Source organism: Ranitomeya variabilis, chromosome 2 (assembly GCF_051348905.1).
Source record: "Ranitomeya variabilis isolate aRanVar5 chromosome 2, aRanVar5.hap1, whole genome shotgun sequence".
Classification (NCBI taxonomy): Eukaryota; Metazoa; Chordata; class Amphibia; order Anura; family Dendrobatidae; genus Ranitomeya; species Ranitomeya variabilis.
The window spans coordinates 268,263,792-268,285,862 of NC_135233.1; the positions used below are offsets into that span (position 1 = coordinate 268,263,792).

Consider the following 22,071-nt stretch of genomic DNA (forward strand, 5'->3'; position numbering starts at 1 on the left):
TTAAACTTCTTAAATCACTCAGGATAGTAAACAAAAGAACAGCCTTTTCTGGCACAAAGTTTAAACACAAAGTTTAAAGCCCATACAACATATAGCAGGTCCTCCCGCTTAGGATAGGGTCCGGTTGTTTAGGCCCTAGCACAGACCAACACACAGGAGATCCACACATCTCCAGGTCTAGACACTGAATGAGACACTCGGTTTCCATTTTATCTGCCAAACCACGCCCCTGGGGTAGGGATATGTAAGCAGTCATTCCCACCAATCTTTTATGACTGCTTGTAAATCCCGGTCCTGGAATGGCCTAATAACTCTCTCAGCACTATATGTGCTGGAGCATGCTTTCTGAGCTCACATCACCGAAGCTACCAACCGCGATATGACACATATCTCCCCTCAAGAACCCATCTGGAGGCCATCTTATAATATGAAACAACTGCTCTATAAATGTTTGCTATAAAATCTGAAGAAGCTGACATGAACTAAATTGCATTCATTATAGTGATACAATAATTTCTATTTGATCAGTTTTTTATTATAGGCAGAATCTTACTGTCTAGTGGGCGTGATGGAGATCAAACCCACACATTTCTATTATTTAAATGTTTCTATACATGTATGTTTATTGTGGCCTTAGACAGAAAGTGGTTCACTTCCTAAATGCAGCGCCTCTACTAAATTAAACTCAATTTTTAATTTGTGTGAACAAGATACATGATCATTCTGATTCCTTGATTCCAAGTCCTTGCTTCCCACACTCCTCTATGTGCTTTTTTCCTTCTCTGCTAATACTAAATGTGATATGTCTGTGTCAAACTAAGATAACCCATCTCGAATGGTAGCTAATTTTACATATGTATACTGTAGTTGAGAAGCAACCCTCCATCCTGTGGCTGAAAAAATACTTAACGATTTTCACGTATAGTCACTCCATCAGATGCCCTCCGTTTTCCTTCTGCTGCCTCCACTGCTCACATTAGTGTCCAATTTGTACTGCTTCCAAGATTTAGTAAATCTAAATCACAACTCCCCTGCATTTCCTGTGCTATGGAATAGCAAAGGCAGAAGTGTGGTTTATAGGGTTGAGCGAAACGGATTGGTCATTTTCATAAGTCGCCGACTTTTGGCAAAGTCGGGTTTCATGAAACCCGACCCGATCCCAGCGTGGGATCGGCCATGCGGTACACGATTTTCGCGCCAAAGTCGCGTTTCCTATGACGCTTAAAGCGCCATTTCTCAGCCAATGAAGGTGCACGCAGAGTGTGGGCAGCGTGATGACATAGATCCTGGTCCCCACCATCTTAGAGAAGGGCATGGCAGTGATTGGCTTGCTTTCTGCGGCATCACAGGTGCTATAAAGGGGCATTCCCGCCGACCGCCATGTTACTGCTGCTGATCTGAGCATAGGGAGAGGTTGCTGCCGCATCGTCAGAAGCAGGGATAGCGTTAGGCAGGGTAAATTAAGCCTCAAACCGCTTGTGCTGTAGCAATTTCCACTGTCCAACACCACCTTTTCTTTTTGGGACAGTGGAGGCTCGATTTCTGTGCAACAGCTCTGTAGGTTATAAGGCTCCCTGATAGCTGCGTTGCTGTGTGTACACCGCTGTGCAAACCAACTGCTTTTTTCAAAGCACAAATCCTGTTGCTCCTTCCTTTCTACACAGCTATCTTGTTTGTTTGTCCACACTTTTGACTTTTGTGTGTAGCAGTCCTTTTTATTGCTGCCTGACATACTTTTCTGATATAACTGTAGGGAGATAGTAATTGTAGTACAGTCCCTTTTTTTTTTTTTTTTTTTATATCTCTTCAAGCCACTTTTTGCCACAGAAAATATACTCTAATACAGTGTCCCAGATTTATTCACAATTCTCCCAGAAAAAAAAATAAAAGTGGGAGATTAAGATTGGCAAATCTGCATTAGTGCCAGTCCTGTGTGTGGCATTTTTTTTTTCTGCCACAGAAAACCTACTGTGTAACAGTGGGCCTGATTTCTTCACAATTCTCCCAGAAAAAAAAATAAAAGTGGGAGATTAAGATTGGCAAATCTGCATTAGTGCCAGTCCTGTGTGTGGCATCTTTTTTTTTTCTGCTACAGAAAACCTACTGTGTAGCAGTGGGCCTGATTTCTTCACAATTCTCCCAGAAAAAAAAATAAAAGTGGGAGATTAAGATTGGCAAATCTGCATCAGTGCCAGTCCTGTGTGTGGCATCCGTCTTTGTTTTTCTGCCACAGAAAACCTACTGTATAACAGTGGGCCTGATTTCTTCACAATTCTCCCAGAAAAAAAAATAAAAGTGGGAGATTAAAATTGGCAAATCTGCATTAGTGCCAGTCCTGTGTGTGGCATCTTTTTTTTTTTCTGCCACAGAAAACCTACTGTATAACAGTGGGCCTGATTTCTTCACAATTCTCCCAGAAAAAAAAATAAAAGTGGGAGATTAAGATTGGGAAATCTGCATTAGTGCCAGTCCTGTGTGTGGCATCTTTTTTTTTTTTTTCTGCCACAGAAAACTTACTGTGTAACAGTGGGCCTGATTTCTTCACAATTCTCCCAGAAAAAAAATAAAAGTGGGAGATTAAGATTGGCAAATCTGCATCAGTGCCAGTCCTGTGTGTGGCATCCGTCTTTGTTTTTCTGCCACAGAAAACCTACTGTATAACAGTGGGCCTGATTTATTCACAATTCTCCCAGAAAAAAAAATAAAAGTGGGAGATTAAGATTGGCAAATCTGCATTAGTGCCAGTCCTGTGTGTGGCATCTTTTTTTTTCTGCCACAGAAAACCTACTGTGTAGCAGTGGGCCTGATTTCTTCACAATTCTCCCAGAAAAAAAAATAAAAGTGGGAGATTAAGATTGGCAAATCTGCATTAGTGCCAGTCCTGTGTGTGGAATCTGTCTTTGTTTTTCTGCCACAGAAAACCTACTGTGTAACAGTGGGCCTGATTTCTTCACAATTCTCCCAGAAAAAAAAATTAAAGTGGGAGATTAAGATTGGCAAATCTGCATTAGTGGCAGTCCTGTGTGTGGCATCTTTTTTTTTTTTCTGCCACAGAAAACCTACTGTGTAGCAGTGGGCCTGATTTCTTCACAATTCTCCCAGAAAAAAAAATAAAAGTGGGAGATTAAGATTGGCAAATCTGCATTAGTGCCAGTCCTGTGTGTGTCATTTTTTTTTTCTGCCACAGAAAACCTACTGTATAACAGTGGGCCAGATTAAATCACTTGTCTCACATATCCCCCCAAAAAATTAAAATAAAGGGAGAATAATCTTGCCAAACCTGTGCATCTGTGCGAGTGCTGTCTGTGGTATCTGTCAGTCATTTTGTGCCACAGGAACTATACCGTGATATAGTGGGCCTGATTCAATCCCTTGTCTCCCATATCAAAAAAAAGAGGGACATTTCTATTGCCAGTGTGTGCATCTGCGTCACTCCTGTTAGTGCCATATCTGCCAGCCTCTTTCTGCCAATCAAACTGTGTTGTTGTGTAATACAGTGAGCCTGATTTTTCACTGCATTCTCCCACACATAAAGAGGGACATTTCTATTGCCAGTGTTTTTATCTGCGTCACTCCTGTTAGTGCCATATCTGCCAGCCTCTTTCTGCTAATCAAACTGTGTTGTGTAATACAGTGGGCCTGATTTTTCCCTGGATTCTCCCACACATAAAGAGGGACATTTCTATTGCCAGTGTGTGCATCTGCGTCACTCCTGTTAGTGCCATATGTGCCAGCCTCTTTCTGCCAATCAAACTGTGTTGTTCTGTAATACAGTGGGCCTGATTTTTCACTGCATTCTCCCACACATAAAGAGGGACATTTCTATTGCCAGTGTTTTTATCTGCGTCACTCCTGTTAGTGCCATATCTGCCAGCCTCTTTCTGCTAATCAAACTGTGTTGTTGTGTAATACAGTGGGCCTGATTTTTCCCTGGATTCTCCCAAACATAAAGAGGGACATTTCTATTGCCAGTGTGTGCATCTGCGTCACTCCTGTTAGTGCCATATCTGCCAGCCTCTTTCTGCCAATCAAACTGTGTTGTTGTGTAATACAGTGGGCTTGATTTTTCACTGCATCCTCCCACACATAAAGAGGGACATTTCTATTGCCAGTGTTTTTATCTGCATCATTCCTGTTAGTGCCATATCTGCCAGCCTCTTTCTGCTAATCAAACTGTGTTGTTGTGTAATACAGTGGGCCTGATTTTTCCCTGGATTCTCCCACACATAAAGAGGGACATTTCTACTGCCAGTGTGTGCATCTGCGTCACTCCTGTTAGTGCCATATCTGCCAGCCTCTTTCTGCCAATCAAACTGTGTTGTTGTGTAATACAGTGGGCCTGATTTTTCACTGCATTCTCCCACACATAAAGAGGGACATTTCTATTGCCAGTGTGTGCATCTGCGTCAGTCCTGTCAGTGTCATATCTGCCAGCCTCTTTCTGCAAATCAAACAGTGTAGTGTAATACAGTGGGCCTGATTTTTCACTGCATTCTCCCACACATAAAGAGGGTCATTTCTATTGCCAGTGTTTTTATCTGCGTCACTCCTGTTAGTGCCATATCTGCCAGCCTCTTTCTGCTAATCAAACTGTGTTGTTGTGTAATACAGTGGGCCTGATTTTTCACTGCATTCTCCCACACACAAAGAGGGACATTTCTATTGCCAGTGTTTTTATCTGCGTCACTCCTGTTAGTGCCATATCTGCCAGCCTCTTTCTGCCAATCAAACTGTCCAGTGTAATACAGTGGGCCTCATTTTTCACTGCATTCTCCCACACATAAAAAAGGGAGATTTGCATTCCCAACAAGTTCACGCACACCTTGTACCTGGTTTTACAGGACCACATAACGGTTGTTAGTTTGGTAACATTTTTCCAAGAATGAGAAAGTCTGGTGGAAGAGGTCATGGCCGTGGGCGGTCATTGGCAGCTGGTAATGATGGTAGTGTTGGTGGTCGTGGAGCATCAGGTGGTCGTGGGAAAAGCAGTATAGCCCCTAAGTCTCGAGTTGTTGAGCCAGCGTCCTCGTCTGGCTACACAAGGCCTCGAAGGCTCCCTTTTCTGGGAGTAGGAAAACTGCTTTTGAAGCCGGAGCAGCAGGAACAAGTATTGGCTTTCATTGCTGACTCTGCCTCTAGCTCTTTCGCCTCCTCCTCGAAAAGTGCCAAATGTCAGAGCAGTGCATCGTCAGTGGATGCTTCCGGTCAGGAACAAGTCGCTTCCTTGTGTCCTTCACCCAGAACAACAGTGAAGGATGCGTCAGGCGACACAACTGGTTACTCCATGGAGCTCTTTACACATACCGTGCCTGGGTTAGAAAGGGAAATTGTTAACAGGCCATGCCCATTACAAGATGAATCGGACATGGAGTGCACAGATGCACAGCCACAGCCAGATTATTATGCTGTTCCTTTGACTCAGATCAGAACATTGCCCTCGCAGTGTACTGATCCAGAATCTGACCCCGATGAGACTATGGAGCCCCGTCATGAACGTTATAGCACCGGCTTACACGGTGACCCAGAGGAAGGTGCACAGAACATAGAAGAGGAGGTCATAGATGACCCAGTTGTTGACCCCGATTGGCAGCCATTGGGGGAACAGGGTGCAGGCGGCAGTAGCTCTGAAGCGGAGGAGGAGGAGCCGCAGCAGGCATCAACATCGCAACAAGTTCCATCTGGCAGGCCCGTATCTGGCCAAAAACATCTGGCAAAACCAAAACCAGTTGTAGGACAGCGTGGCCATCAGGTTAAAGTAGGTCAGTGTGCAATGCCTGAAAAGGTATCCGATAGGAAGAGTGCAGTCTGGAATTTTTTTAACCAAGATCCCAATGATCAGCGCAAAGTCATCTGTAAGAAATGCTCAAGGACCTTCAGCAGAGGTCAGAATGTTAAAAATGTAAATACAAGTTGCATGCATAGACATTTAACCACCATGCACTTGCAAGCCTGGACAAACTACCAAATGTCCCTTAACGTTGTAGCACCCTCTCACAATGAAGCTAGCCAGCAACGCGACATCCCTTCCCTCACTGTAAGCCCACCGTTTACCACACCACCTGCAGGTAATGTTGCGGTTTTGTCACAAGGCCAAAGCAGTCAGGGAATCACCAGGTTTGTGGTCGGAAAAACTGTATGTAGGGCACCATCAAGAATACCATCACCAACCCTCTCTCAGTCACCCATGTCCACCGGCACCCCCGCTAGTTCCACCGTATGCAGCTCTCCAGTCCAGCTCACCATACATGAGACTCTCGTTAGGAAAAGGAAGTACTCATCCTCACATCCGCGTACACAGGCTTTGAACGCCCACATTGCTAGACTAATCTCGTTAGAGATGATGCCCTACCGGTTAGTTGAAACCGAAGCTTTCAAAGCCCTGATGGACTACGCTGTACCACGCTATGAGCTACCCAGTCGACACTTCTTTTCGAGAAAAGCCATCCCAGCCCTCCACCAGAATGTAAAAGACTGCATTGTCCATGCGCTCAGGCAATCTGTGAGTAGAAAGGTGCACCTGACAACAGATGCATGGACCAGTAGGCATGGCCAGGGGCGTTACGTCTCCATCACGGCACACTGGGTTAATATGGTGGATGCAGGGTCCACAGGGGACAGTAATATTGGGACAGTTCTGCCTAGCCCACCGTCTAGGAAACAGTTGGCTGTAGGCGTTCATCCCCCCTCCTCCTCCTCGTCCTCCAGCAGAAGCGAGAGCTCATCCACAGACCGCAGTCGCACGACCACTCCATCCGCAGCTGCCACTGTTGCACACAAGGTGTCCAATTATGGAACAGCTAGTGGCAGGCGTCAGCAGGCTGTATTGGCAATGAAGTGTTTGGGCGACAACAGACACACCACGAAAGTTCTGTCCGAGTTCTTGCAGCAAGAAACTCAGTCATGGCTGGGCACTGTACATCTTGAGGCAGGCAAGGTAGTGAGTGATAACGGAAGGAATTTTATGGCTGTCATAGCCCTTTCACAACTGAAACACATTCCTTGCCTGGCTCACACCTTAAACCTGGTGGTGCAGTGCTTCCTGAAAAGTTATGCGGGGTTACCCGACCTGCTGCTGAAAGTGCGCAGACTTTGCTCTCACATCCGCCGTTCGCCCGTACACTCCAGCCGTATGCAGAACCATCAGCGGTCTTTGAACCTTCCCCAGTATCGCCTAATCATCGACGTTGCAACAAGGTGGAACTCCACACTGCACATGCTTCAGAGACTGTGCGAACAGAGGCGTGCTGTTATGTATTTGTGGGAGGATACACATACACAGGCAGGCAGTTGGATGGCAGACATGGAGTTGTCAGCTGTGCAGTGGTCGAAGCTCCAAGACCTGTGTCAAGTCCTTCAGTGTTTTGAGGAATGCACACGGCTGATTAGTGCAGACAACGCCGTAATACGCATGAGCATCCCCCTAATGCGTCTGCTGATGCAAAGTTTGACGCACATAAAGGAACAGGCGTCTGCAGCCGAGGACGAGGGAAGCCTTGATAACAGTCAGCCATTGTCTGCTCAGGGAAGTCTACAGGACGAGGTGGCGGGCGAAGAGGAGGAGGACGAGGAGGATGATGGGGATGACTATTTTTGGATGAGGAAGCTTCTCAGGGGGCAATAGAAACTGCTGGCGGTGCAAGGCCAGGTTCAGGGTTTTTGAGGGAGACAAGTGACGTTGATTTGCCAGAAAGTGCTCCTCAACCCAGCATATGCACTGACTTGACAACTGGAACATTGGCCCACATGGCGGATTATGCCTTGCGTATCCTCAAAAGGGACCCACGCATTATAAAAATGATGACAGATGACGATTACTGGTTGGCCTGCCTCCTTGATCCTCGCTATAAAGGCAAATTGCAAAATATCATGCAACATGAGAACCTCGAACAGATATTGGCAACCAAACAAGATACTCTTGTAGACCGTTTGATTCAGGCATTCCCAGCACACAGCGCCAGTGATGGCTCTCACACGAGCTGCAGGGGGCAACAGGGCAGAGGTGTTAGAGGTGCACAGATCAGAAGTGGCATAGGACAGAGGGGTTTTCTGACCAGGTTATGGAGTGATTTCGCAATGACCGCAGACACGACAGGTACAGCAGCATCCATTCAAAGTGACAGGAGACAACATTTGTCCAGTATGGTTACTAACTATTTTTCCTCCATTACCGATGTTCTCCCTCATCCGTCATTCCCCTTTGATTACTGGGCATCCAAAATAGACACCTGGCCTGAATTGGCTGAATATGCATTGCAGGAGCTTGCTTGCCCAGCAGCTAGTGTGCTATCAGAAAGAGTATTCAGTGCTGCTGGTTCAATACTGACCGAAAAAAGGACTCGTCTGGCTACCCAAAATGTTGATGATCTAACCTTCATTAAAATGAACCACTCATGGATTTCAAATTATTTTGCCCCACCTTTCCCGGCTGACACCTAGCTTTCCTGAAAAAAGGTCTTGCTTTGGGACTGGTGTTACTGACTGTTCCAATCTCTTAATTTGCAGCTGCTGTTTGTCCAGCATACGACATGTTTACACCTCCCTAAATGGCCTAACTCCCCCCACGGGGCCGTGGTCTCGCCACTTGTCGCAAGCACCCGTCAGAGTGCCGTTTGTCTGAAGAGGTGGGTGTGCCCACTTTTGGTCGACGACACTGGCACTGGGTCCCTCATAGTACAATGAAGTGTCTCTGGCGGTGGTGGCGCGCACCCAACGTCAGACACACAGTTGTAACATGAGGAGCCCTGGGCTTGTACCACCAGCCAGGAGAGAGTGTCCCCCCCAAGGTCAAACAGTGCTCTACCACTTGCAAAATTATCTGTCGCTGCTCCACCACTGTTTAGTCTATGCGCTGAAATCCTTCCATGCCTGGCACAGACAATAACAATTTGTTGACATGTATGATGCTATTTAAAATAGTCAGGGGCCCTGTCCTACATTTACACCAGTAAATACTTTGCGCCAAACTACAATGTCTGAAAGTCAGCATAGGAGCACACCCCTGTACCTAAGTATGCCACCCTTTTTTTTGGGGGGGGGGTTTGTTTTTGTTTGGGATACATTAACATCAATTTAGGTTTTGGGACTCGGAGTGCTTACTGTGTCAGACACTCCTTCCAATTGTCCTACGTTGACCACACCAATGCTGCCTGTGTACCCCTGCCACCTAATGGAAGCTGCACAGAGCCTATTTTATTATTTTAGGCCTAGGAAGTCTGTGTGCGGTCCCTCCTTCCAATTGTCCTCCACTGACCACACCAATGCTGCCTGTGTACCCCTGCCACCTAATGGAAGCTGCATAGAGCCTATTTTACTATTTTGGGCCCAGGAATTCTGTCTGCGGTCCCTCCTTCCAATTGTCCTCCACTGACCACACCAATGCTGCCTGTGTACCCCTGCCACCTAATGGAAGCTGCATAGAGCCTATTTTACTATTTTGGGCCTAGGAATTCTGTCTGTGGTCCCTCCTTCCAATTGTCCTCCACTGACCACACCAATGCTGCCTGTGTACCCCTGCCACCTAATGGAAGCTGCATAGAGCCTATTTTACTATTTTGGGCCTAGGAATTCTGTCTGCGGTCCCTCCTTCCAATTGTCCTCCACTGACCACACCAATGCTGCCTGTGTACCCCTGCCACCTAATGGAAGCTGCATAGAGCCTATTTTATTATTTTAGGCCTAGGAATTCTGTCTGCGGTCCCTCCTTCCAATTGTCCTACGTTGACCACACCAATGCTGCCTGTGTACCCCTGCCACCTAATGGAAGCTGCATAGAGCCTATTTTATTATTTTAGGCCTAGGAATTCTGTCTGCGGTCCCTCCTTCCAATTGTCCTCCGCTGACCACACCAATGCTGCCTGTGTACCCCTGAAACTAATTTAAAACTGCATAGAGCCAACTTTTTAAGTTAACACATACTACCTTTGTCTGTCTGCGGCGCCAATCAATCACGCTGCCCTCCACTGAAAAAGCTGAACTTCAACCTTCAGGCTCTCATTAAGTAGTTGTTTATATAAGACAGCAGTTGCCCTACTACTTTGGTTGGGTCCTAGTAATGGTGTCTGCCACTCCTTGGTGTTCTCCTCCTCCAGGTTTCCTTGTCCGAGCTTCAACCTTCAGGCTCTCATTAAGTATTTTTTAATGTCACACTGCAGTTGGCCTACTACTTTGGTTGGGGCCTAGTAACGGTGTCTGCCGCTCCTTGGTGTTCTCCTCCTGCTTGGTGTTCTCCTCCAGGTTTCCTTGTCCGAGCTTCAACCTTCAGGCTCTCATTAAGTATTTTTTAATGTCACACTGCAGTTGGCCTACTACTTTGGTTGGGGCCTACTAACAGTGTGTGCCGCTCCCTGGTGTTGTCCTCCACTGTATAAAGCTGAGCTTCAGTCTTTAGGCTTTCGGCCTATAGTATCAGATATTAAACTGCATTTGGCCTTCAACTTTGGTTGGGCCCTACTAACGGTGTGTGCCGCTCCCTGGTGTTGTCCTCCACTGTATAAAGCTGAGCTTCAGTCTTTAGGCTTTCGGCCTATAGTACCAGATATTAAACTGCATTTGGCCTTCAACTTTAGTTGGGCCCTACTAACGGTGTGTGCCGCTCCCTGGTGTTGTCCTCCACTGTATAAAGCTGAGCTTCAGTCTTTAGGCTTTCGGCCTATAGTATCAGATATTAAACTGCATTTGGCCTTCAACTTTGGTTGGGGCCTACTAACAGTGTGTGCCGCTCCCTGGTGTTGTCCTCCACTGTATAAAGCTGAGCTTCAGACTTTAGGCTTTCGGCCTGTAGTATCAGATATTAAACTGCATTTGGCCTTCAACTTTGGTTAGGCCCTACTAACGGTGTGTGCCGCTCCCTGGTGTTGTCCTCCACTGTATAAAGCAGAGCTTCAGTCTTTAGGCTTTCGGCCTATAATATCAGATATTAAACTGCATTTGGCCTTCAACTTTGGTTGGGGCCTACTAACGGTGTGTGCCGCTCCCTGGTGCTGTCCTCCACTGTATAAACCTGAGCTTCAGTCTTTAGGCTTTCGGCCTATAGTACCAGATATTAAACTGCATTTGGCCTTCAACTTTGGTTGGGCCCTACTAACGGTGTGTGCCGCTCCCTGGTGTTGTCCTCCACTGTATAAAGCAGAGCTTCAGTCTTTAGGCTTTCGGCCTATAGTACCAGATATTAAACTGCATTTGGCCGTCAACTTTGGTTAGGCCCTACTAACGGTGTGTGCCGCTCCCTGGTGTTGTCCTCCACTGTATAAAGCAGAGCTTCAGTCTTTAGGCTTTCGGGCTATAGTATCAGATATTAAACTGCATTTGGCCTTCAACTTTGGTTGGGGCCTACTAACGGTGTGTGCCGCTCCCTGGTGTTGTCCTCCACTGTATAAAACTGAGCTTCAGTCTTTAGGCTTTCGGCCTATAGTACCAGATATTAAACTGCATTTGGCCTTCAACTTTGGTTGGGCCCTACTAACGGTGTGTGCCGCTCCCTGGTGTTGTCCTCCACTGTATAAAGCTGAGCTTCAGTCTTTAGGCTTTCGGCCTATAGTATCAGATATTAAACTGCATTTGGCCTTCAACTTTGGTTGGGGCCTACTAACGGTGTGTGCCGCTCCCTGGTGTTGTCCTCCACTGTATAAAGCTGAACTTCAGTCTTTAGGCTTTCGGCCTATAGTTTCAGATATTAAACTGCATTTGGCCTTCAACTTTGGTTGGGCCCTACTAATGGTGTGTGCCGCTCCCTGGTGTTGTCCTCCACTGTATAAAGCTGAGCTTCAGTCTTTAGGCTTTCGGCCTATAGTACCAGATATTAAACTGCATTTGGCCTTCAACTTTGGTTGGGCCCTACTAACGGTGTGTGCCGCTCCCTGGTGTTGTCCTCCACTGTATAAAGCTGAGCTTCAGTCTTTAGGCTTTCGGCCTATAGTAGCAGATATTAAACTGCATTTGGCCTACTAGTGTGGTTGGGCCCTTAAAACGGTGTCTGCTGCTCCTGGGTTTGCTCCTCCACTGAACAAAGCAATGCCGCCTGTTTAGTCCTGTTACCAATTTTGAACTGCATTTAGCCTACTTTATTCTTTGGCCCTATATCTGTGTTTCCTCCTCATCCTGCCCATTGCCCAGCCACTGCTAGATGAGTCTGCTGGTACATTGACCCAGACCACTACATTCCCCTTGCACTCTACACAGCCAGAGTCTGACCCTGCTGAAAGTAAGGTTCCCCTTCCCACATGCTACACCATCTTACACAGGGACAAAGAGGAAGGTGCAGATGAAAGTGCAGGTTCCTTCATCAGGTGGGATGGCATACTCGTTGGCGACGTCACTGGCACAGGGCCCCTCAGAGTACGCAAAAGTGTCGCTGCCGGTGGGAGGCGCCCCCGCCGTGCAAACACACCGCTGTACTTTGAGGGGCCCTGTGCCAGTGCCAATGCCAACGAGTGGGCCCCCCCTGCTTGCTCAGGATCACAGCACTTGCAAACTTGACATACTTACCTCTCACTGCTCCACCGCCGTGACGTAGTCCACGTTTCCTGGGCCCACTAAAAACTTGAACCAGCCCTACCCCCCACAACTTTAGCCAAATGACCCCCAATTTCCAATGCCTATCTATTATTATAAAGTAAATTAAGATTGACAAGCTTCAGTAACAAGAATGGATGTTTTTGCCATTAAAATGGGCACTGTAGGTGTTTTCCTGGCCTCCACTCACTGCCGACTATGCTTCCCCATTGACTTGCATTAGGTTTCATGTTTCGGTCGATCCCCGACTTTTCGCGAAAATCGGCCGACTTCACTCGACTCGACTTTTGACAAAGTCGGGTTTCGCAAAACCCGACTCGACCCCAAAAAAGTAAAAGTCGCTCAACCCTAGTGGTTTACACTTCTCACTGTGGTGGCCATTTAGGAAGCAGGATAATCTATATATCAGCAATACAGCTAATAAAATTGTGGATTTTACAGAATGTGATATATGAGGCAGCCAGAATTGTAAGATTAGTGATTGGTAAGAGAAAGAGCCAATGTTCTTTCTGAAGTGATGTGCTCCACCTGTAATTTACACACACAAAAACAAATCTCCTTCTTACCACAGTTTTCCTCATCAGCTCCATTCGCGCAGTCTTTATGTCCATTGCAGTGTAACAGTTGAGGTAAGCACACTGACAGATTTCCACATGGAAACTGCCCCAAAGGACAGGTACCACTGTCTAGGTTTGAGGGTATCATTAAAGTGTCTGTAAATAAAAAAGACATTGGAGAATTTGATTAAAAAAATCAATAGTAATTTGATTAAAGCAGATTTAGCAGCTGGGTATTCTACCCTCCTTAAGGGAAGCATAATGCAACTATCAGTCCATACTCCTAGGAGCCACAATTGCAAAAAAAATGTTGTACAGTTCAGCTAATAAGGTTGGTGACGAAACCCGGGAGGATAGATACATATATACAGTGGACTTATGACTTGTCTGAATTCATGAGATCGGTCTTTGACAGGCTCCACGCTATACTTACCCATCATCCAGGCAATCACCACAGAGAATGGTAGGGGGCATGGGATACCTCACTAATAAACACAGAGGATGTTAGCTGGGTTCAGATTACGTTATAAGCAGTCCTTTAGATGGACTGTGTTACACCGCTGCATAACGTGGTGTAACGCAGTCTGTTAATGCTGCCATTAAGCCCTATTTCGGGTGCATCTCTAGCAGACGCCCTAAATGGGCGTGCGCTAGTGATGTGCCTTCAATGAGTGACGGACCTTGGGACGTGGGCTGCAGCGTTTCCGGGTCCGTCACCGCTAGCGCAGATAGAGCATCTGTTAGCTCTATCTGCGCTAGCGCGATGGCATGTCGGCACTTGTGTTAACACAGCCCGTTTAACGCATGTGTTGAATGGGCTGCTTTAACGCAATGTTTACCTAGCCTAATTACACTGATGAGCAAAAGGGTAACAATGTTGTGAACTTTTGACTTTCAGGCTCTATATCTCACCATGTACTGCTGCTTCAAACGTGAGACTGCCATTGTTTTATAGACAATCATTTTAGCTATGTCATACATAAACTTGACTTGCAAGTATTTCACATATGATTGGTTCTGCAGATTCTTGTCATGTCATTGCATTGTTACTGTTTTTCTCCTGATGGTGGCAAATGTTTTTCTTCCTGTATGCTATAAATTACAACCTGTTCTCACATTCCCTAATAGCTCAGTGTGTTATTAGGTTAATTCACAAGCGAAAAGTCACCGATTCAAATCAGGGAGCAGCCATGAAGAATATTTCCCAAGAAAAGAGAAACAGCAACATCCAGCTCTTCGATAGTGGTCTGTCGGCCAAGAAAATTGACAAACTGCTTCTTGTGAGTGCTATGACAGTTATAAGAATACAAAATGAAGTCTGCCCATCCATTGAAAAACCAAGAGGTGGACATCCAGGCAAAAATCGGAATCAACAAGTCAGCTCATCACAAGGTCTATAATTTCTGATATGAAAAACATGGCAGTGGACATCACTCATATGCTTCATAAGAGTGAGATCACAGACATCCATGCAAGCACTGTGCGAGGTACGTTACAGAAGTTTGGAATGGTGGCCCGAAAAAAGCCGAAGAAGCCTCGACTTCAGTATCATCAGAAGAAGCGGCAGCTCGAGTTTGCAAAAAAGTACAAAAAGTGGACAGTAGAAGATTGGAAACGGGTAACTTGGAGCGATGAGACAAAAGTCAATAGACTAGGGTCACATGGGTGCAAATGGGTCTGGAAGAAACAAGTGAAAATTGGGGTAATGGATCGAGAAATTGAAGGAACAGTCAGTTTGGTGGAGGAAGCCTCACGATATGGGGTTGTTTCACAGCCAAAAGCATTGTATACTTGACCAGGATCAATGGTGGTCTCACTGCTGAGCTATATGTGAGCATCCTACAAGATGAGTTACTTTGTACACTTGAGTATTATTGGCATGAAAAGGATGACATAGTGTTCCAGTAGGACAATGACTCAAAGCATACTTTGGGATTGGATAGGAAATGTTTCAATAATAATGAAGTGAAGGTGTATTAGGCCCCATAGTCCCGCACCTCAACCTAATTGAACACTTCTAGGTAGAGTTGAAGGAAAAGCTATATACATAACCGAGTGACCAGTATGCACCAACTTTGGGAACGTGCAGAAGGGACCTGTGATCAGATTTCAGTCGAGACATGTTTGACTTTGTCTTCAGGGGAAGGTGTACGAATGCGACAGTCATTGTCCATCACCTTTACACTATCATAATAAGTATTGTATGAAAACCGTCAGTCATGCCCAAGAAAATATAATTAAAAGATCCAAGGCAGGGCTGTTAAAGTTGAAGAGATAATTTGTTGGACTGCCTCATTTGTATGAGGTTATTTCGGGATGAATCTACCTTCTTCAAAGATTACCATACAGATCATACAACATGTACAGTGCCTACAAGTAGTATTCAACCCCCTGCAGATTTAGCAGGTTTACACATCTGGAATTAACTTGGCATTGTGACATTTGGACTGTAGATCAGCCTGGAAGTGTGAAATGCACTGCAGCAAAAAAGAATGTTATTTCTTTGTTTATTTTTTTTTAAATTGTGAAAAGTCTTTTCAGAGGGTCATTTATTATTCAACCCCTCAACCCACCAGAATTCTGTTTGGTTCCCCTAAAGTATTAAGAAGTAGTTCAGGCACAAAGAACAATGAGCTTCACATGTTTGGATTAATTATCTCTGTTTCCTGCCTTTTCTGACTATTTAAGACCCTCCCCAAACTTGTGAACAGCACTCATACATGGTCAACATGGGAAAGACAAAGGAGCATTCCAAGGCCATCAGAGACAAGATCGTGGAGGGTCACAAGGCTGGCAAGGGGTACAAAACCCTTTCCAAGGAGTTGGGCCTACCTGTCTCCACTGTTGGGAGCATCATCCGGAAGTGGAAGGCTTATGGAACTACTGTTAGCCTTCCATGGCCTGGACAGCCTTTGAAAGTTTCCTCCCGTGCCGAGGCCAGGCTTGTCCGAAGAGTCAAGGCTAACCCAAGGACAACAAGGAAGGAGCTCCGGGAAGATCTCATGGCAGTGGGGACATTGGTTTCAGTCAATACCATAAGTAACGTACTCCACCGCAATGGTCTCCGTTCCAGACGAGCCCGTAAGGTACCTTTACTTTCAAAGCGTCATGTCAAGGCTCGTCTACAGTTTGCTCATGATCACTTGGAGGACTCTGAGACTGACTGGTTCAAGGTTCTCTGGTCTGATGAGACCAAGATCGAGATCTTTGGTGCCAACCACACACGTGACGTTTGGAGACTGGATGGCACTGCATACGACCCCAAGAATACCATCCCTACAGTCAAGCATGGTGGTGGCAGCATCATGCTGTGGGGCTGTTTCTCAGCCAAGGGGCCTGGCCATCTGGTCCGCATCCATGGGAAGACGGATAGCACGGCCTACCTGGAGATTTTGGCCAAGAACCTCCGCTCCTCCATCAAGGATCTTAAGATGGGTCGTCATTTCATCTTCCAACAAGACAACGACCCAAAGCACACAGCCAAGAAAACCAAGGCCTGGTTCAAGAGGCAAAAAATCAAGGTGTTGCAGTGGCCTAGTCAGTCTCCTGACCTTAACCCAATTGAAAACTTGTGGAAGGAGCTCAAGATTAAAGTCCACATGAGACACCCAAAGAACCTAGATAACTTGGAGAAGATCTGCATGGAGGAGTGGGCCAAGATAACTCCAGAGACCTGTGCCGGCCTGATCAGGTCTTATAAAAGACGATTATTAGCTGTAATTGCAAACAAAGGTTATTCCACAAAATATTAAACCTAGGGGTTGAATAATAATTGACCCACACATTTATGTTTAAAATTTATAAAAATTTAACTGAGCAACAAAACTTTTTGGTTTGTAAGATTTATGCATCTGTTAATAAATCCTGCTCTTGTTTGAAGTTTGAAGGCTCTAACTTATTTGCATCTTATTAAACCTGCTAAATCTGCAGGGGGTTGAATACTACTTGTAGGCATTGTAAGTCACAATGAAATCAAAAAGTGTTTGTACAAAAGCAATATAAGCATCAACACTTTATTTATAACAGTTTAAAAGCATGCAATTATAATTAAAAAGGTGCCTCAAGCACAAACACTTCTTGATTTAAATGCGACTTACATGTCTTATGATCTGTATGGTTCTCTATGGTATGGAGTGTTGCCTTCTCTTTAGTTGAGCGAATGGGCTTGAGTAGTATGCTATTATTTCTTCAAAGATTGCAGCGCTAATAAGCTACATTTACCACCTTATTGAAATAACAAATTCTGCCTCCATACCACAGAAAAAATGGATGAGAGTCAGGGGACCTGGGAAGTACCTTGTAAGGCTTCATTCACATGCCCGTGTTTAAACATGTACATGAAAATGGTATAGATGTCATCATTGTTTTGGATCCATGTGTCGTCAATGTACTTGTGTTCGTTTTTGCCATGAGTATTTGGTCAGCATGTCTGTTTTTACCATCAGTGTGGTCATTCGTGTTCTTCATGGATGGATAAATAAATATATTGCGAAGAATCTCCTATCCTTTGCAATTCTAAATACATACAGCACATAGATGTGTGTTTTTTTCACTGAACCATATACTTGTATTGGCCATTTCCATACATGATACTTGAAAAAAATGGACATGTCTCGATGAGTTTTTCATGGATACAGGGTTTGTGGAAAAATATGGACATGTGAATAGCAATGTACATTGCAATGTGTAGGTGTTGTATCTGTGAAAAAATGGAGACCTTATAGAAGTCTTACAACTTTTGAATAATGTGCATTTCATTAGTAACAGCCGGCTGCTTAGTACTCTCTGAAAATCATACTAGTGAGAAGAGCGGGCTTATTTTTTTTTCTCCTGGTTTCTAAATGTTGGTTTACTGAAAAAAATATTGCAGAAAATACTTATAATTTGGCATTTATCCCACGCCATAAAATAAGAGTGCTCTTTGAGGAAGTCAGATCATACAAATAGTAAGAACAACAGGAAGTGAGCCCAAATAAGTAACCATGAGCTTTGGATTTCATGAATCTGGAAAAAAACTGTAGCAAATGAGAGGATGTGAACTTTACAGAAGGTTTAAAAGCTAAAATGAAAGTGCAGGTTACCTAACAACAGAAAACTGCTACAAACGTGTTCAGGACTATTATATGTAGATGAAATAGTAAAGCACATTATGCAAGCAGATAAACTGCAGCAATTATTCCTAATCTGACAAACTTGCGTTTTTTGTACGCACCCATATGCTGGCGTGGACTGTAATTTAAATTATTAATCGTAAAGGCTTTATAAATTTTCACTGCAATATTTATTACACCAATTCATCAAAAATAATCAGAAGCTAGCTTATACAATATGCTGCAGTTTATATTCCAACCTACCAGTCAGTCCAAATAGTCACAGACAAGAAGCAAACTTTCAGTTACCTGGCCTGCAGTCATAATCTGTCATGGTTCCACCCCTCAGGGTGTCTGGGATGCAGTTACTGACTGCTCAGTCATCCAATCTGGTACAGGAGCGTGCTTAAGCTGTCGGTACTTTGATTGACAGCTCAGTCATCCAGTCTGGTTCAGGGGCGTGCCGAGCTGTCCGTGTGTTGATTGACAGCTTGGCCGTCCAACCTGAGACTGGAAGACCCTGTTTTCAGGTGTTAACTGTCCCAGGTGATTGCCAAGCTACTTAACTTGGCTATTACTCTCAGGCCCCTGTCAGAAGTACATTCAGACACTGCTTTATTTGTTTTCACTGTGCCTTGCGATCTGTTTGTTGATCTTTTGTTGGCTGACCTTGGACCTTGTTCTGACCATCTGTCTGTTTAACCTCTTCTCTTGGTATTCTAACCTCAGAACGTTACCTGACTACGCCTTTGTCTCTTCCTTCTGTTTATGATGTACCCTCCTGGCTTCTGACCTCGGACTCCTTACCTACCCTATCTGATGGCTTGGCCGTGAGAGGTGACTCAGCATCACTGGATCTCATCCATTTCTTTTCTACTACTTGCTAGCCAGTTGAATGTGAGTTAGCAATTATGAGGGGGCAAAAAGAATATGGGATGACTACAAGATCAAACTACACAACATTTGTTATGTAATTTGTAATCATGGGAACACATGGACCTACTTATCTTGTAGACAACAGTGTTACCAACTTAGCTTTTTATTTTTTCTGTACCGTTTAACAAAAAAATCACAGACTGACAATATTCACAAAAACTTAGGTGCACCTCTGCGTTGTGCCTAAATTTTGCAACTTTTGCAACTTTTCTGGCTTGAAAACTTTGGTGAATCGATCCCAAAGAAGGTTGAATTTTACAGCTTTTGCTGCCCCAAGCACTAAGCCTAAATATGCCTCATATAAAGCACATTCACAATTTCCTTAATAATAATTGGTTGTTGTTAGACAGGTTCACATATTAGTTTCGCAGTCCAGGTACAGACCACGGTGCCAGGACTGTCCTTGGGACTTCTGTCTTTACCTTGACAACTTTATGAGGCTGTCGAGTTTGTGTCTGGAGACCTGCAGTCAGTCCATGAGTCATGGATCATGACACATGGCATGGATTTGTGAATGCAGTGTTATTTGTATTTTGAACATCCGTTTTTTTTCCTGTAATGGAAAAAAATGGACCATTATTCATTAGTATTTGGTCAGTGTCAGTTTTTACCAACAGTTTTCATGAGTGATTTTCTTGTATGCCAAAATATTTTTTTTCTCCTATTCATTAGGAGAGTGATCTGACACCTAGGATGTAAAATGGCGCTGCATTGGCAGCTCATCGTTTATACTAGATGTGATAGTCCTCCCTGTTTGACTGTGATGGATTATTTGATGTGATAGCTGCAAGATATGATGGGGAAGGTCGCACAGTTGTGCCTGACATCATTAGCCCATTCTTTGAGTTTGGCATTTTTTTTCAATATTTGCAAATCAAATTGCAAAGTGTTAGAATTGCTAATTTTTCCTGTAAAATTTAAAATTCAGTTTGAAGTCGATCCCCTGTGCATCAATCCCCTCATCTCTATTTCAAGCAGCTAACAGACCCCAAACAGTAAGCCACTTTCTATAGATACTTAAAGGGTAGATTAGCTTGATGAAGTGCCAATTATATTCATCAAAATTGAAACTGCAACACCAACTTGGAAAAGTTGTGGAATTCTGGAAATCACATGATCGATAGACAAGTTAATTATATGCAACGGATGATAAAGTGGAAACTAAATATTTTTAACACTTCAATTTAATCCATAGACCAAAAGAAACAAAGGACTACACTGTCTGAACAAAGCTGAGGCTGCTCCACTCCTGGAGCCAGGTGTTAACCCCTTCCCGCCGCGGCCCTTTTTCGTTTTTGTGTTTTCGTTTTTCGCGCCCCTCCTACCCAGAGCCATAACTTTTTTATATTTCCGTCAATATGGTCATGTGAGGGCTTATTTTTTGCAGGACGAGTTGTAATTTTGAACAACATAATTGGTTTTACCATGTCTTGAACTAGAAAATGGGAAAAAAATTCCATGTGCGGTGAAATTGCAAAAAAAGTGCAACCCCGCACTTGTTTTTTGATTGACTTTTTTGCTTGCTTCACTAAATGCTAAATCTGACCTGCCATTATGATTCTCCAGGTCATTACGAGTTCATAGACACCTAACATGTCTAGGTAATTTTTTATCTAAGTGGTGAAAAAAAATGCAAAACTTTGCTAAAAAAAAAAAAGCGCCATTTTCCGATACCCGTAGCGTCTCCATTTTTCGTGATCTGGGGTCAGGTGAGGGCTTATTTTTTGTGTATCGAGCTGACTTTTTAATGATACCACCTTTTTACAGATACGTTCTTTTGATCGCCCGTTATTGCATTTTAATGCAATGTCGTGTGTTATGATCCTTAGTGGTTGAGGATCACAAATTACTCCAGCTAAGTAACAAACATAGGACAACTCTAGGGAGGTGGCAAACTGGACTGACCGCAAATCTGAACCTATCCAAACACACTAGAAGTAGCCGGTGAACGTGCCTAAAAATCCTAGACGTCTCGAGCCAGCCTGAGGAACTAACTACCCCTAGAGAGAAAGAAAGACCTCTCTTGCCTCCAGAGAAATAATCCCCAAAGATATAGAAGCCCCCAACAAATAATAACGGTGAGGTAAGAGGAAGGCACATACACAGGGGTGAAAGCAGATTCAGCAAATGAGGCCTACTAATACTAGATAGCAGAAAATAGAAAAGGGAATCTATGCGGTCAGTAAAAAACCCTTACAAAATATCCACTCTGAGATTTCAAGAACCCCTACACCAACTAACGGTGTGGGGGGAGAAACTCAGTCCCCTAGAGCAACCAGCAAGCGAGGAAATCACATTTTAGCGAGCTGGACTAAAAATATAATGAACGCTGATAATCAAAAAATGATCAAACAAAAACTTAGCTTGTCTTGGAGAGACTGGGAGCAAGGTAGACACAAGGAATCTGAAGAGCACTGAATACATTGATAGCAGGCAAGGAACTGAGTATCCAGGTGAGCTAAATAAGAAACCAACCAAGGATAACGAACCAGCTGATGCTGCCAACCTGCAGAAAGACAAAACTACACAGTACCGCTTGTGACCACTAGAGGGAGCCCAAAAATAGAGTTCACAATAGTACCCCCCCCTTGAGGAGGGGTCACCGAACCCTCATCAAGACCCCCAGGGCGATCAGGATGAGCCGCGTGGAAGGCACGAACCAAATCGGCCGCATGAACATCAGAGGCGACAACCCAGGAATTATCCTCCTGACCATAGCCCTTCCACTTAACCAAATACTGAAGCCTCCGTCTAGAGATACGAGAATCCAAAATCTTCTCCACCACGTACTCCAATTCGCCCTCGACCAGCACCGGAGCAGGAGGCTCAACAGAAGGAACCACAGGTACCACATACCTCCGCAACAAAGACCTATGGAACACATTATGAATGGCAAACGATGCTGGGAGATCCAAACGAAAAGACACCGGGTTAAGGATTTCCAAGATCTTATAAGGAACGATGAAGCGAGGCTTGAA

General features: G+C 44.6%; 1 protein-coding gene across 1 annotated transcript in view; it reads right to left on the minus strand.

Moving 5' to 3' along the window:
• LOC143805494 (relaxin receptor 1-like) overlaps positions 1–22,071 on the minus strand; it is a 371,702-nt gene that overhangs the window by 126,119 nt on the left and 223,512 nt on the right. The window contains exon 2 of the mRNA XM_077284937.1: positions 13,077–13,223. Within this exon, the coding sequence (XP_077141052.1) occupies positions 13,077–13,223 (147 nt within the window). The remainder of the gene's footprint in view (positions 1–13,076; positions 13,224–22,071) is intronic.